Source organism: Tenrec ecaudatus, chromosome 11 (genome assembly GCF_050624435.1).
Source record: "Tenrec ecaudatus isolate mTenEca1 chromosome 11, mTenEca1.hap1, whole genome shotgun sequence".
NCBI lineage: Eukaryota > Metazoa > Chordata > Mammalia > Afrosoricida > Tenrecidae > Tenrec > Tenrec ecaudatus.
Window position 1 is genome coordinate 63,526,567 of NC_134540.1, and position 15,376 is coordinate 63,541,942.

General features: G+C 55.3%; 1 protein-coding gene across 1 annotated transcript; it reads right to left on the minus strand.

Moving 5' to 3' along the window:
• Positions 1 to 698: 698 nt before the first annotated feature.
• On the minus strand, positions 699 to 15,268 carry RETSAT (retinol saturase). The gene is made up of 11 exons (XM_075563074.1): positions 15,019 to 15,268; positions 11,928 to 12,110; positions 10,890 to 11,131; positions 8,171 to 8,372; positions 7,557 to 7,754; positions 6,277 to 6,396; positions 2,426 to 2,564; positions 2,120 to 2,229; positions 1,875 to 2,041; positions 1,590 to 1,749; positions 699 to 1,445 (listed from the first exon to the last, which is right to left on the minus strand). The coding sequence occupies exons 1-11, from the start codon at positions 15,179 to 15,181 to the stop codon at positions 1,306 to 1,308; spliced, it is 1,824 nt and encodes a 607-aa protein (XP_075419189.1). The 5' UTR covers positions 15,182 to 15,268; the 3' UTR covers positions 699 to 1,305.
• Between the last annotated feature and the right edge of the window lie 108 nt (positions 15,269 to 15,376).

The window sequence follows — 15,376 nt, forward strand, 5'->3', positions numbered from 1 at the left end:
GACTTTTTTTACCTTAGCCTTCATTTCCTGCCTCTCCATCCCAAGTCCAGGTCTCCGAGGCAGCTGGCTGGCCTGCACAGCACTGTTACCTCTGTCACCTGCTGCGAGCGCCCTTGGCCTGGAAACCCTTTCAGTCTCCTCCCCCAGTGAAGGCATCTGCCCAGCCCTGCGCCCACTAGTGGCTTCCTTCCCCAGTACTTTACACCAGCGGCCACCTCCTTCAAAAAGACCGGCTGAGGACTTGAGTGCAGATGCTGGAATATTCTAGCATTCACCTTGCTGAAGGTTTACTGTTAGAAGCACATACCTGCTGCAGGCATTTCCCTGTCCTGAGTGTGTCACGGGTCAGTAAAACTGGACACAGTGCCAAAGCCATGCCCGCTGGGACCTTAAAACCTGACACCAACCTTCCTACCAGAGTGAATTTCAACTCACAGCAACCCCATACAGGGTTTCTGAAGCCGTAAATCTAATGGGTTAGAGCAGAAAGCCTCATCTGTATCACTTGGAGCAGCTCGTGGGTCTGACCTCAGACCTTGTGGTTAGCAGTCTTAACGCTCACCCTGACAACATTGGCTGGTACTTTTCTACAGAGCAGTGTGGAAGTCCTGCAGCCCAACCAGTGAGACACCTGAGCACAGAAAAGTTACAGAGAGCATGAGAGACAGAAGTATTGAAATAAATGGAGTCAGACACAATTCACGGTAGCATGCTCACCTCAGTCCCGCTTGGTGGTCCACGTGGAGGGAGGGAGAGATTTAATGCTGACCAAGGCTTTTTATATCCTCTGGGGACACGCAAGCCCCCTCATTACAGGTGAGGAAGGGGCTGTGCTATAGGTAATACAGTATTGAGAGGGGGTGGTCTAGGGACATACACGCAGTAGGAAGAGGGGGGTTGGGGGTATACATGTGACTAGATGGGTGGATCCTAGGTACAGGATGGCAGCCTAACCTTGGAGGTCACAGATCAGTTTGGCCTATTCCCTGGCTCAACTGATAGAGACCATTAATCCACTGTCTCTAGCAGCAGGGAGCAGCCCACCCCTGAGGTGTGGGGAGACAGCAGTCTGGCAGGGACTGCCTTCAGGGAAGATACCTGTGAGCATCTGACCTCGCCCCATAGTAAGCAACTAACTACTGAAGTGATACCAAATTATCTGCCCCAGCGGAGCACACCTCTCCCACCCTGTAACTTGGTCTTGGAACTCTGTTTAGAAATCAAACGTGCACATATAGACGTGGGGCAATGGGTACGGGAACTTCCCGGCCATGGGGCCAGGCCCTCTGCCTCGGGCCAGGGGGACTACTGACTCTTCCTCTGGGCCTGGACCCTGGAGCCGAGCTTCTGCAGGTCTGCGTACACATTGCGCTTCAGGATGGCGCAGCTGCACAGCACAGCCCCCTGCAGAGCCCCCATCAGCCCACAGGTGAAGATGTCCTGGCCTGTGAGGCAAGAGTAGAGCCTGTCAGCACCCGATGAAACCCAGAGGGCAGGACCAGGGAGTCCCAGCTCCAAGCAGGGGTGGTGGGCGGGGTGGGGTGGGGAACAGGACAGGAATAGAGAGTTCTAGGTGGGGCAGTCTGTACCTGTCAGGTAGAGGTTGGGGATGGGGCTTTGAGCCCTCAGGGAGGCCATCGTATGAGGGTGCAGGCGGCCCAGGCTGTGATCGGCCCCATAGCAGGCCCCTTGGGGAGCGGCCAGGTAGAACTGACTGGTCAGCGGGGATCCTCCTTCCACACTGTCCACCTGCGGGGCGAGATGGCCATCAGATTCCTGGCTGCCACCGAGGGCCTTCCTCAGGGGAGGGCAGAGATGGCAGCCCCAGCTCTGTGACCCCCCGCCCAACCAGGCACTCTTACCTATCTCCTTACCTTCCCCTCCAGCTGGGGGAACAGCTTCAAGACGGTGGCCATGGCGGCTTCCACGAAGGAGTGCTTGAGGGTCTCGTAGCCGCTGCTGCGTTTGCCCTGGGGCTCCTCCTGCCACTCCTCAAACCACTTGTAGGCAGCAGGGAACAGCACGATCATGGTGGAGCGGTCTGGGGGTACAGAGCCCGTCACCACTGCCACCTGCCCTCCCTGGCCCCTCAGCCCTCCGCCAGGAGCCCTCGCCCCACCTGGGTGGCGGGCCTCCCACATGGGGTCCTTGGTCGATGGGGAAGCAATGAAGAATAAGGGGATGTGCTCCGCTGCCTTGTCCCTGGGCTTGGAGTAGTAGAGCTGCATCCTGTGGGAGAGGAGCTGCCCGCCCACGTTCTCAGGCTCCCCACGGGGGCTCCCCACTGGGGGGGGGGCATGCAAAGGAAAATGCCCTTGGAGAGTCAGTGCCCGCCCGCTTCCCCCCGCCCACTTCCCTGAGGCCGTGGGGAGCGTGGGCCTGCGCGCTCACACGCATACACACACACACACACACACAGCCTTACGCCTTGTCCATGTCTGTGTCAAAGTAAACGTAGTAGTTGGTGGAGCTGAGCGCCAGCTCCTCCCGGGAGCCTCGCAGGCAGATGAAAACGGAGAACATGCCCAAGCTGGGCTGCACTGTGGACAGCTGCTGCTGCACACCTGTCAAAGGGCGGGCTGTGACCTGTGGCCGCTCAGCTGTGCCTTCCTCCCCGACTGGGCAGGCCGCTCGGGCGCGGCCCCAGACTCCTAGCCCCCCACCTCTGCTCTAATCACCTAGGCCAGAGGTACCCAGGAGGGGCTGGCACCTCTGACAGGGCCTCTCGGCATCAGGCAATCCCAGCCAGCGTTCTGCAAACTGACACCCCAAAGTCTCAGTCGTCCCTATTCCAAAGACCATCCAGGTGCCTGCTTGCGGGAGACATCACGCAACAGCTGCCCCCTAGTCCTGACAAAAATGTTCCAAACCCTCTGCTAGGCCCTGGGGGGGCCCCCAGAGAAAAGGACCGCCCTCCTGGTCTTCCGGGAGAGACCTTCCTGAGCTCTGATGGCCGTCCACGAGAGGCTCCAGAGAGCCTCGGGAGCGGTCCGGTCCAGGGAAGGTGCCTGTAACTCCACACTGGAAATGGGCTTGAGGGGAAGGGGCACGACTATCGGACAAGGCCCGCAGCCACTGGGGCAGCCTGAGAGGTAAGGAAGGGGAACTGGGTTCCCTCCTCCTTCTTCCCTGTGTCTCCCCTCTGATCCCCACATAGCGCCTGAGGCCAGATGCGTCGCGGCCTGGCTCCTGGGCGGCAGAGCTGGGCTATGCTGGTGCCGGTGTGGTGCCGCAGCAGCACGACAGGCTGCATGAGCAGAACCCTGGCTCTCCGAGGCTCCTCCAGACAGCAGCTCCATGGAGGCGGGAGGTGAAGGGCTGGGAGCCCCGGAGCCTCCTCCTCCAACTACTGCTAGAGGTCCCACGGCTCAGCAGTGATCGTTCTAGTCCCCCAAATTCCCCTACTTGACCACCCCACGTCCACCCTTCACTCCAACAGGTTCTGTCTCTTTAGAGGACCTCTGGTCTCTGGTTCCCATGCCTTAGAGCAGCCGTTCTCAACCTGGGGGTCACACCCCCTTTGGGGGGGGTGTCAAACGACCATCTCACAGGGGTCGCCCGATTCATAACAGTAGCAAAATTATAGTTATGAAGGAGCAACGAAAAGAATTTTATGGTTGGTGGTCACCACCACATGAGGAACGGTATTTGTTTGTTTGCTTGTTTTGAGGAACTGTATTAAAGGGTGGCCGGACCATTAGGAAGGTTGAGAACCACTGCCTTAGAGGGAGCTGGACCTGAAAGAAGCCCAGGAAATAGGAAGGCTCCCAGCACCTGCGAGCTCAGAGGTGCACCCCATCTCTGCCACTACCCAAAACGCCCGCACTGGGGTCACATCTGACTCCTGCCCGAGCGGGGCAGGTAGTTCTTCAGCCAGTGTGGGCTGGCGCTGTTAGAATGTTTTCGGGGCAAAAATGCTTAAGAGGCTGCAAACTAACTAACTGGACAGTGAGGTCAAGCTGAGCTGGCGCATGGAGCACAGCTGCCTGAGAGAGGCGGGCCATGGGACCCACGGTGTCAGGGGACAGAGGGTAAAGGGTGACAGTAGGAGGCAAGCAGAACCAAAGGCCAAAGGACAGGTCGTCCCACACCTTGTAACTGAGTGTACTCTGCCCCACCCCACCCTGCTCACCCAGTTGGACAGCGAGGCGGCCACGGCTGGCCGCAGCGGATGCTGTCAGGCCCAGCTCAGTGAGGCAAAGGTACCCGGAGGCTGGTCTTCTGGGCCACCCAGCCCACAGCCATAACAACAGCCTTACCACCTGGCCCAGGAGGAATTCGAGGGCCCTGCTCTTCTACCAAGCCCTAACCTGCCTACTTCCCCCAGCTCCTCTGGGAGCTGCCACTGGCACGCCTGCCCTCTGCCTTGTTCCACTGAAGACTCTGCTTTCAACCAGCCGGCCTGGCGCTCCTGATTCTTAGCGCCCACCCAAGCCAAAGGATTTCACCTCCTTGCCAGTTGGGCTTTCCTCTTGTCACCTCAGGAGTTACAAGATGTCCCGCAGGGCCTTCATTCGGTAACCTCTTAGCTAATTAACATGGGCCCTGCCACATGGCTGCCTGCTCTCCTGCCCCTTCGGCAAGACCTTTGCTCTGAAGCCTGCTGCGTGGGGTACACAGAGCCTCGCTCTCGGGTCAGGCTGGGTGGCCTCAGGACCTTACTTCACCTTTAGAGGTTTCATTTCCTCAGGAGCCCTGGGGATATAAGGGTTATGTGTTGGGCGGCTAATTGCAAGGTCAGCAGTTTGAAACCACCAGTTGTTCTGAGGGGCTTTCTACTCCCGGAGAGTACTACGATGTTGGAAACTCACAAGGACAGTTCTGCCCTGTCCTGTGGAGCCGCGGTGAGGCAGCATCACCTCAATGGCAGGGAGTCAGGCTTTGGGGGGGTTTATTTCTCCAACCACCAACATTAGGGTGATCTCTGTCTGGAAACTGGGAGGATCCAATGCAAGGACATTGGTCGAGCTTCTCTCAGATGTATCCATGGTGCACGGAAGTAGGGTGTCTCCCCCAAGTAGGAGGGGGCTTCAAAACAGTTCATGGGGAAATTCCGTCTGTCCACCCACTGTGTCCATGTGTGTCAGCATGGCGGGGCCAAGATTCTGACCCCAATGTCATTCTCCTGTGTGTTACAAAGCAACGCCTCTCCATGAGGGTTTGTGCATGAGGCCGATCTGATGACTGTGAATATTAGCTACAGGGCTGGCTGCATCTTGAGTCAATCTTTTTGGCGGGAATGAGACTAGAGATCAGGGGACTGCTGTCACTAAGAAAAATGAGCCAAGTGCATTTCTTTAGAGCCAAGCTCCCTGCTCTGAGAACCTCCTGGCCCCAGGGAGGCGCGAAGACAACACACCTGGAAACCTTCAAGAACCACTGGGCCCACAGGTGCTGAAAGGAGACCGGGACCTTCCTGCTAAGCTGGGAGCCAACCGAGAGTGAGCCTCCCTGTAACAGCAGGCGCCCTGAATTCAGACACCCAGCCTCCTACACTGTGGGTCAACAGCCAGCTCTGTGTGCTAACACCATCCACAAGGGCACTGACTTAGAGCAGCACTAGGTAACGAAGCCAGGTGGCGTAACCATACCCACGCCCGCCTCCCCTGCACACACCCAGGCTTTTATTTCACAACCGGCGTCCGGAGAGGACCTCACTGAGGCTTATTCCTGCCTGGATCCAGATTTCAAACATGCCACTGACGGTACAGGAGAAAGACAAAGGAGCTAGTCCAGAAAGCCGCAGAAAACCCTATCCTTGGATCCCAAATAAGGCATGCCACTCCTCTGTCTGTCCTTTCTTCTCCACATCAGCCTCAGCTTCCCTCCCGATCCACGCTGTACAATCTCTCCTCCTCGAAACAAGGGGACAACGAAGGAAGGGAGGGAGCGGAATTCACACACAAACTCAAGGAAAACCCAAGAAATGTTCGCTGGGGACTCACCATTACGCTTAGAAAGATCCTCTAAGATCTAGAGAAACTGGAAACAGGCCCCTCGAATGGAGGCTTAACAGAGGAGAGAAAATAGTGGCAGAGGTTACAAGGGGAGCGGGGACAGAGATGCCGAGGGGGAAAAAAAGAGGAATGCTGGGATGATGAGACAGAAAGAAACTTGTCCGCCCCGCCCCCAGCGCAGGCGAGCCATGCCCTGAGACAGCAGTCAGCTGGCTTAGGTGGCCGAGGAGGAGACCGGCAGCATGACGTGGTTGAGCAAGCTGCTTCTGGAAGCAGAGATGCTGAGGCACTTGAGAGGGTGCTGCAGAGCCGGCGTTACCTGGCAGGCCGCGGGCCTGCTCCGGCAGTAAGTGCTGGTAGGTATTGAAGAGCCCCGCGTCGGAGATCACGACGGGGCAGTAGATGTTCACCAGCTCCTGGCCCTTCTTCACGCTGACACCTACAGACACAGCAGGTCCGTGAGGCTATCTGCCTGACTCCACTCCTACCTGGGCTGCCTCCTCCCAGAGTCCATCCCTAGTGGGCTTTAACAAGCTGTGCAGCTTACAGGACTGGCCCAAGTTAGGGCAAGGGGGTTCTGGGCCCTCTCCGCCCTTTACAGGGTGAGGGCAGGGCACGCTCCTGGTCTCCATTCTGCCCTGTGGAATGTCCACATTACTAAAATTTTTTTCCATCCATCCCTGAGCCAACATTTATTGAACCCCTGGTGGTACAGTGGTTAAGGAGGTGGGCTACGATTCGCAAGGTCAGCAGTTCGGAACCACCAACTATTCCTTGGGAGAAAGATGGGACTCCTGTAAACAGTCTCGGTCTTTGAAACTCAAAGGAGGAGTTCTATTCTGTCTTATACGACCACTGTAGGGCAGCATGGAGTCGATGGCCATGGGTTTTTTGGTGTGGTTCAGTGGTGGGCGGGGCAAATGGTTTGTGTTCAACTACTAACCTGAAGGTTGGTGGTTTGAACATACCCCATGGTGCCATGGGAGACCTGTTTCTCTAAAGATTAAACCAAGAAATGTCTGTGGCAGCTCTGCCCTGTCCCACTCGGGGTCGCCACGAGTCAGAATTGACAGGATGGCAAAAGGTCTGGTTACATGGGGAGACCTATGCACAGAAAGATCCAGGAAGACCTAGTGCCCACACCCAAGATACTGCTGATGTCCTGCATAATATCGCTGTTGAATAAACAGCTACTCTGTGAGGAAGGGTCCCTGGTGGCACAGTGGCTTACGCGATAGGCTGCTAACCTCAAGGTCAATGGTTCAAACCCACCAACAGCTGCACAAGATAAAGATGAGGCTATCTGGTTTTGGAGACCCTGAAGGAGCAGCTCTACCCGGCAAGGTTCTATGGGTCAGAGTCACCATGGCAGTTGGGTCGGGGGTTTGGTTTTGTTTCATTCACTCGGACCAAGAATCCTTCCTTCTCCCTTTGAACCTCAACACCTGCTATTACCTTAGCACCCTTAGCAGATTTCAGCTTCCAACACCCCATGATGAGCTGAGCCCTACACCTTCGGGCCTCCAGGGCCTTTTCTTCTCTGCACCCCAGCCTTGCCCACCCCAGCCCTGGCATCCCGAGGCCCGGGCAGGTTCTCACCACAGGCCTTCCCGGCGGAATCCAGCAACACGCTCTGCACGGAGGCCCTTGTGAGCACAGCCCCGCCGGCCCGCTGGATCACGGGGATGGTGTGGAAGGCGATTTCGCTGGAGCCTCCGCGGGGGTAGAAGGCTCCTTTCTGGTAGTGGTTGACCACCAGTGCATGCATGGCAAAGGTGGTGTGGCTGGGGGTCACGCCTACAGGGGGAAGGGGTGATGAGGTGAGCATGCCCCACAGAAGCCGGCAGCACACGAGCTGAGGCCACGCTAGGAGCCAAGGGTCCCCAGAGCCCAGGGCAGTCAGTGGCCTGTGTCCATCCAAATAAAGAGCATTTTACAGCTCTCTGGTCCGGTGGGAAGGCCCTCCCTACAAAATGCCAGGCGGCCAAGCTCTGTGGGGACGGAGCTGGTGGCACAGAAACTGCATCTCGGTGGTGGAGGAGGGGAATTTCCACCAGGGCCAGCAGGCTTCTCACCCACCCGCCCCAATGGGTTGGGGTTTTTCAATGGAGCCATTTCGGTCAGTCAAGCAGGTTTGGGAAGAAAGTCTGACCGGGAGGCAGGAGAGCGGCACCCCTCCTCCAGGAGCCGCCCCAAGCCTGCGCCTTACGCACCATAAGTGGGGAAGATGTAGCTGAGCACAGCCCGGAGCTCAGGGGAGGCCGGCAGCTGCCGCAGGACCTCAGACAAGCTCTGGGTGGACGCCCGCAAGAACGGTGAGAACCGAGTCAGCAGGCCACTCTTGCAAAGGAGCCGAGCCACAGGCAGCGGGAGGAGCTTCAGGAAGATGGCGTGGATGGCTCCCCTGGAGACCACCTGGGAAAGCAAGCAAGCACTGAGTAGCAAGCCTCACCTGGAGGACCCCGGGGCAGCATCACCACGCCCAGCTGGAGGGCCCAGCAACATGACCCTGTTCGTTCCTCGGCACAGTGAGCCACAGACACTTCATCTGCGTGTGCAGTCCGAAGTCCGTGGGCCAGCTCTGCAGAGCACAGCACAGCAGGCACGGAGCTGGCTGCAGCCCAGGCCCAGGTAAGATCGATCAAACCAGCTTGGTGATTGACAGCTTGCCCGGGACTCTCAATCAACCAGGACAAAGGCAGCAGCAAACTCTCTGGGGTAGAAAACAGGGCCAAAGGTCACACCTTCTTTGGGCACAGGGGGAAAATATCTCAGCCCAAAACCCAACCCCAAACTCCCTGCCAACATACAGCGACCCCCGAGGACAAGGTGGGCCCACTCGTCGTGCGAGTTTCTCACAGTCTGTTTTATGGAGTAGAAAGCCCAGTCTTTCTCCCTTGGAGTGGCTGGTGGTTCAGAACTGCTGATCTTGGGAGTCACAGCCCAACAGACGATTAGGCCACCAGCGTCCCCTAAATCCTGCTGATTTGGGATGTATATAAACATCTGTACTCTGTAACTTTTCCCCTCTACACTCAAAAGAGTCTCCTTCCTCATATGAGACACTGCTTTCCTGTGGTGGCAAATACAGAAGCCTTCAAAAAGTTTGTGGAAAAATCCCACTATCCTGTAAATCCAGTCCCAAACTCCTTTTAAACAGAGATACCACAGCCCATACAAGTCAATCCCATATTAAAAGGAGGGGTGGGTGCAAACATTACCACAATCAACTGTAGGCACATCTTCTCCATTCCGGCACCTGTTACAATCAGCCCCCTCTAGGACCCACCTGCCCGACCTCCTCTGCCATGTCCAAGAGCCCAGTGACTGTCTCTACAGGTTGACCTCTCCCAGGAAGGCCTGAAGCCTCCTGGTAGACATGCTAACAAAGCATATGTCATCTCACCCATCTCCACGCAGACAGCTCAGTGGTATTAATTACTGTCAGCCATGACCCTGTCTATTCCCAAAGTTCCCAGCTCCCTCCCTTAACAGAAGCATTCTGCCTTCCCTGGTGACCACCACCAATCACCTGTGGCCTCTGTCTCCATACTTGCCTGTTCTAGATGTCTCACGAAAGCGGGGTCATGCACTTTCTTGCGACTGACTTATTGCTGAACTCAGCAGCATGCTTTCAACATTCATCCGTGTGGTAACTGGCCTGAGACTTCCTCTCTCCCCATGGTTGAGAAAGGCCCGGGCAGCCCTCCACTGTACCCATGTGCACTTGTCTTCCCTTCCCCGGGGGGTGATCTCTGGCTGGCTCTCTGGTTGGCTGCTGTGACTGGTGCTGCAGCGGACGGCGGCGTCATTATTTCTCGTGGGGCTGCTAGGGGTGAGGTTCGCAGTGTGAAGCCACAGCTGCTCCTCCGCAGAGACGGGCTTTCTCCTCCTGTGAACACTTCCAGCCTCAGAAACTCACGGGGCAGCTCTGCCCTGTCCTACAGGGTCGCGAGGAGTCGGCATCGACCCATGGCAGTGAGTTGGTTTGGTACAGGCGTCTGCCTTCCTGCTTGCCACTCTATGTGGGACATACACCTGGGAGTGGGATGGTCAGCTCATATGACAATTCTATGTTCAACCTCTTGAAGGCCTGCTGAACTGTTTCCGCTTATACAGCCCCCACCCCCACCCGCAGCCACCACGGGCAGCAGTGAGGATTCCGGTCTCTCCACATTCTCGCCAACACTTGCTGCCTTCCTTTGAAAAACAAGCAAACAGTCGTCCCCGTGAGCGAGAGTGGGAAGGGCTATCTCCCTGGACCATATGTCCTTCTGTCCATCATGACTGATGACATGAGGCATGTTTTCATCTGCTGGTTGGCCATTTTAATTTTTTCTCTAGAGCAGCGGTTCTCAACTTGTGGGTGGTAACCCCGTTGGGGGTCAAACGACCCTTTCACAGGGGTCACCTGATTCATAACAGTAGCAAAATAACAGTGATGAAGTAGCAACGAAAATAATTTTATGGTTGGAGGTCACCACAACATGAGGACCTGTATGAAAGGGTTGCAACATGAGGAAGGTTGAGAACCACTGCTTTATAGAGAGATGTCTACTCAAGTCCTTCGCCCATCTTCTCAATTGGCTGGTTCTCCTTTTTGCTGTTAAACTGTAAGAGTTCTTTATATAGCCCAGGTATGAAACCCTGCCGCGGTACATAGCTGTCTTCTTTTGTTGGTTCGTTTCCTGCTCAGCAAAATCATTTTGAAAAATGTCCAGCTGGCCCCAGATGGATCAGTGCGAAGAAGCCCCACCCCCCCACCCCCCAAGACCAAAAGTGAGAGGGCAGCAGTTGAGCCTAGGCTTTGGAAGGCCCGGGGCAGGCAGGAGGGTCCAGCCAGCGGCTGCACTCAGAGGGCACTGCCCGGCTCCCTGCCAGCCCCACAGGCCCCTCCCCTCGTGAAGAAAGCCAGTCGGCTGGCCCGGTTACCTTAACGAGCTGCATGTACTTGTCAATGGCAGCTTCTTCCTGAGGAAACTTCTCCTTGAGGCCCTGCATGAAGGCTGCCTTCCCGCTGCACATGGGGAACTCCTTTCGGCCACTGGGCCCTTCTAGTATCATGATGTCAAAGGGCGAGGCCAGGGAGGCCCAGTCCAGCTGCCCCTCCGTGATCTGGTCCAACATGAACCGGCCCACGCTGCCTTCCTCCATCTGCCCGATGTAATGGATCCCTGGTGGGAGCGAGAGGACAAGGACGCAGGGTGGAGGCGGCAGTCTGGCATGGAAAGCGGACTTGCCTCCCTTACCTTCCGGCGGAAACCACAACATCCCTGCTCACCCCAGGTCCCGGTGCAAGGGGTGGGGAGTCGGAAAAGAAAAGCCATCCCCAGAGAAAAGACCAAGACCAAACACCCAAACCCACGGCCAGGGTTGATCCCAACTCAGAGCAAGCCCGTAGGACAGAGTAGAATAGCTCTGTAGGGTTTCTGAGACGATGCATCTTAATCTAAGATAAAACAAGCTCACTGTCATCGAGTCAATTCCGACTCACAGCAACCGTGTAAGGCAGGGGAGAACTGCCCTTGGGGAGCTCTGAGACTGGAACTGGTCTTTCTCCCTCAGAGGGACTGGTGGTCTCGAACTGCTGGCACCGTGGTTACTAGCCCAATGCATAACCACTACGCCAAATGGGTTCCTTGGAAAAGAGACAGGGCTCTTAAACTGCAGATGCCCAATCTCACAGACTCACTGCCATTGAATCAGTGCTGACTCAGATCAGTCCTACAGGACAGGGTAGAACTGCCCCCATGAGTTTCCGAGACTGTAACTCTTTATGGGAGTGGAAAGCCCCTTCTTTCACCCTCAAAGTGGCTGGTGGTTTCAAACTGCCCACCTTTCAGATCGCAGCCCAAAGCGTAACCACTAGGCCACCAGGGTGCCTATGGCGGCCCAATATCATCCTCTGAGTCCCTCTCTGAGGCTCCTGGATATAGTCATGCTCCTGGCCCGTTTCCACACCAGCCTTACCTGTGTCGAATTCAAGGCCATTTTCTCCAAAGGTGTGACAGCAGCCCCCGGCCTTGGTATGTTGTTCCAGCACCAGGACTCGCTTGCCAGCTTTGGCCAAAATCGTAGCGACAGCCAAGCCCCCGAAACCACTGCCGATCACCACCGCATCCAGCTTCTCCGGCACTCGGCTGACTGAGAAAGCTGCAGCAGAAGGGAGTAGCGGTGGGCTTCTCAAGAAGGCTCAGAGAAACACCACGGACCCGGAAACCACGGGCGCTTCTCCAGCCCGGGCACTGCAAGAGACCCCCGAGAGTAGTTAGGCACGGGGCGCCTGACTACATGGCCTCCAATGCACGTCCTGGGACAGAGAAACCGAAAACAATGTTTGATTTGCTCTGAACTGGCTCAGCCAAAAGCTACTGTGTGTTTGGGAATCCCAACATTCCAAGAGAGTAGGACTCAGTGAACAAAGAGGAGGTTGACCTCTGAGGGCACCGAGGTCACTGGCCTCTCGTAATCCACAGAGATCATGTTCCCATTGTCAGCATTGCCTGGGGTCTTAAAAGCTCGTGAAAAGCCATGTGAGGGGCAACTATGGGTCCCTCCCACTCCAGAGGAAAAAGGAGTGATGGACATGAAAGGATACGTGGAAATAATTAATCCGATGGACCCTAACAGACATCAAAGTCTACAAGCCTGAGGCCGGAAGAACTAGATGGTGCCCAGCCGCCACTGCCAAGGACTCCTGTGAGAAGGTCCTGGATAGAGTGGGAGAGAAATGTGGCACCGAACTCACAAACTCATACAAGAGACCAGGCTTACTGGTTGGACAGAGACTGTGAGACTCCCAAAGTGATGGCCCATGCCCTCCCGGTCTAGAGCTAACCTCTCGGCCATGTGAGAATACTCAAGCACCCAGGCTAGGAGGAATGGAAGCAGGAGGGATAAGAGATGACACACGTAATGAGCTGAATCAGTATGGGCATGAATTGTTGAATGGAAAACTATGATCTGCTCCATACCCTTCACCTAATTCACAAGAAGAAAGTTTTCCAGAAGAGTAAGAAACGCAGGTTGGGAAAGCTAGCTGTAGAGAGAGAATGCAGAAAGGAAGAACCCATGTGAGCGAGAGACAGAATGTTATGGGCAGGCTGCCATCCTGGGGCTAATCTGCTCACAAGTAATTTCTCCTCCGGGCCAACTGCAGTCTGTGGGAGCCAGCGAAGCAGTCACTTTGTACTGGTGGTAACATCCAGAAGCAGCTCACGGTATTCAAAATAATTTCCAAGTACGTAGTGCCCTCTGGTGGTACCACATGGGCAATGCAAGCTCCGTTCAAAGAGTCACTTAGGAAGAACTGAGATTTAGAAGTTTTCAAGGTGTGAGAGAACTTGGCAAACTTTAGCTTTCAAACGTCTTTAGAGAGATTCCCAGCAAAAAGTGCATTTTATATCACAAGCAGAACAATCAGGTAATGCACATCCCTGAAACAGAGGGCTCACAATACGAATCTGTTCTTACTTGTAACCCTTGACTTGAAGCTCACTTATGTATCACGACCTGCTCTGGGAAACAGTTGTTTAAACTCCCTCTTAGATAAGGGCAGCGACTTGCTAGTGATTATACAGTAAACTAGTAACAGAGTCCAAGTTCAAAATTCTGGTTTCCGAAGTTCACATTATCAGCCCTTCCACTTAAAAACGCCATCAGCTTAGGGAGGGTTGTTGATAAGTAGCTGTAACTCTTGAATACAGAATTGATGGTCTGAAATGTAAAACCCCACCTTATTCACCTTAAAAGCATTGTTTAAAAAACAGCATCATCTCTATGTCTGTAGCAGATCGTGTCACATGAATTAAAAAATGAAGTGAGAGGGCCTGGGAGTCAAACCGGCGCACGCACGCGTGTGTGTATGTGTGTTTTCTTTAAAAGTAGAACTCTGTGTATATGTGTGTTTTCTTTAAAAGTAGAACTCTGTTTAAAAACTTTCAAGCAACTCCAAGGGTTGAAAAAGGAAGATCTTTCCTCTGATTTTATTTTGTTGAGCCTATACACCCAGAAGAGCATATGCCAGTAGTTTCTGCACATATAATTGTGTGACACTGATTTCATGCTTTGAGGTGTGTAACCATCTACACTTCCGGCCATGAACCAACCCCTTGCCCCATTTGGCTTTCATCTCATCTTTCAAATACCCATTGTTGGCTGGATCCCACATAACCCACGCCATACCCACCACCACCTAGTCGTTTCCCGTCCACAGCGATCCTCTAGGGCAGGGTGGAAATGCTCCTGTGTATTGCCTCGACTGTAACTTTCAAGGGAACGGAAAGTTTGTCTTTCTCCCGAAGCCCAACTCCTAACCAGGAAGCCTCCAGCGCTCCTTATTCCATAGTCTTAACATAGCTTCACGCTCAGGCAGTCTACTAATTAAAACGCAGGATTTTAAGTAGACTTCTGGGGATATTTTGGGGTTAAGAGAAAAAGATTTTAATATCATCCCAAATAACTAAATATTGCATAAAACCAACTGGACTCTCTTGCATTTATAGTGGATCTTTGGCCGTGTATAATTCTGTCATTCGGAAGATGTTGGTTCACCAGGGAATGCCTAACTTCTCAGTGTTGGCATGCGACATTGTACAATATCAAGACGTTCACACTTGTTCATTTCCTATCTCCTCTGGTGCCCACTCTGCGTAACGAGGGCACTGGCCCTCCGCAGTTTTGGAGGAAACCCAGAATCAAGTCACTGGACAAACAAAACGCCCTTTGCTGGGCAAGGTGAAAGCGATGTTGGTGCTTTCTCTTCGCCCCTCTGAGCCCGGGTAGTAGAGGTTGTGGGAAAAGCTAAGCAGAGACCTTGGCACGCCGAAGGGTGGTGAGCGTGGGCGCCTCTTGCCCGGGCTTGCCCCGGCCCAACTCTCGCCTGGGGCGCCCCCCGCCCAGTCCCCTCATTCCGCCCCCCCACGCCCCCACCCCCACCACTACACGCGTGCAAGGACGCCTTTCTTCCCAGCACTTCACGGGCGGGGAAACTGACGCCTAGGTCGGGCCACACTAGCAGTCCGCGCGGGCTGACCCCCGGGACCAGGAGCCCAGCGCTGACCTTGCTTGAGAACTTTCTTCCTGGCCTCCTTGTCTGTCACCAGGGGAGCGGGCGGCCGCGTGACGTCCTCGGAGAAGGGGTTCGGGGAGCTGCCCGAGAACAGCGCCGTGTAAACTTTGTAGACGGTGACCAGCAGCAGCGCGCCCAGCAGCAGCGGCCACATCGCGCCGGTGGCAGGTCGCAGCTGGCGCGGCTGCGGCTCCGCCCCTCGCGTCCGTCGGCCGCGGTCACGGGGCGGAAGCCGCTCCGGGCGTTTACCCACGCGCTTTCCCGAGAGGGCACGACGCCAGTGCGGATTGACCCTCCCCGCAACTCATACTCCGTTTGCAGAGCACGGGTTCCAGCGCCTGCCGGGAAA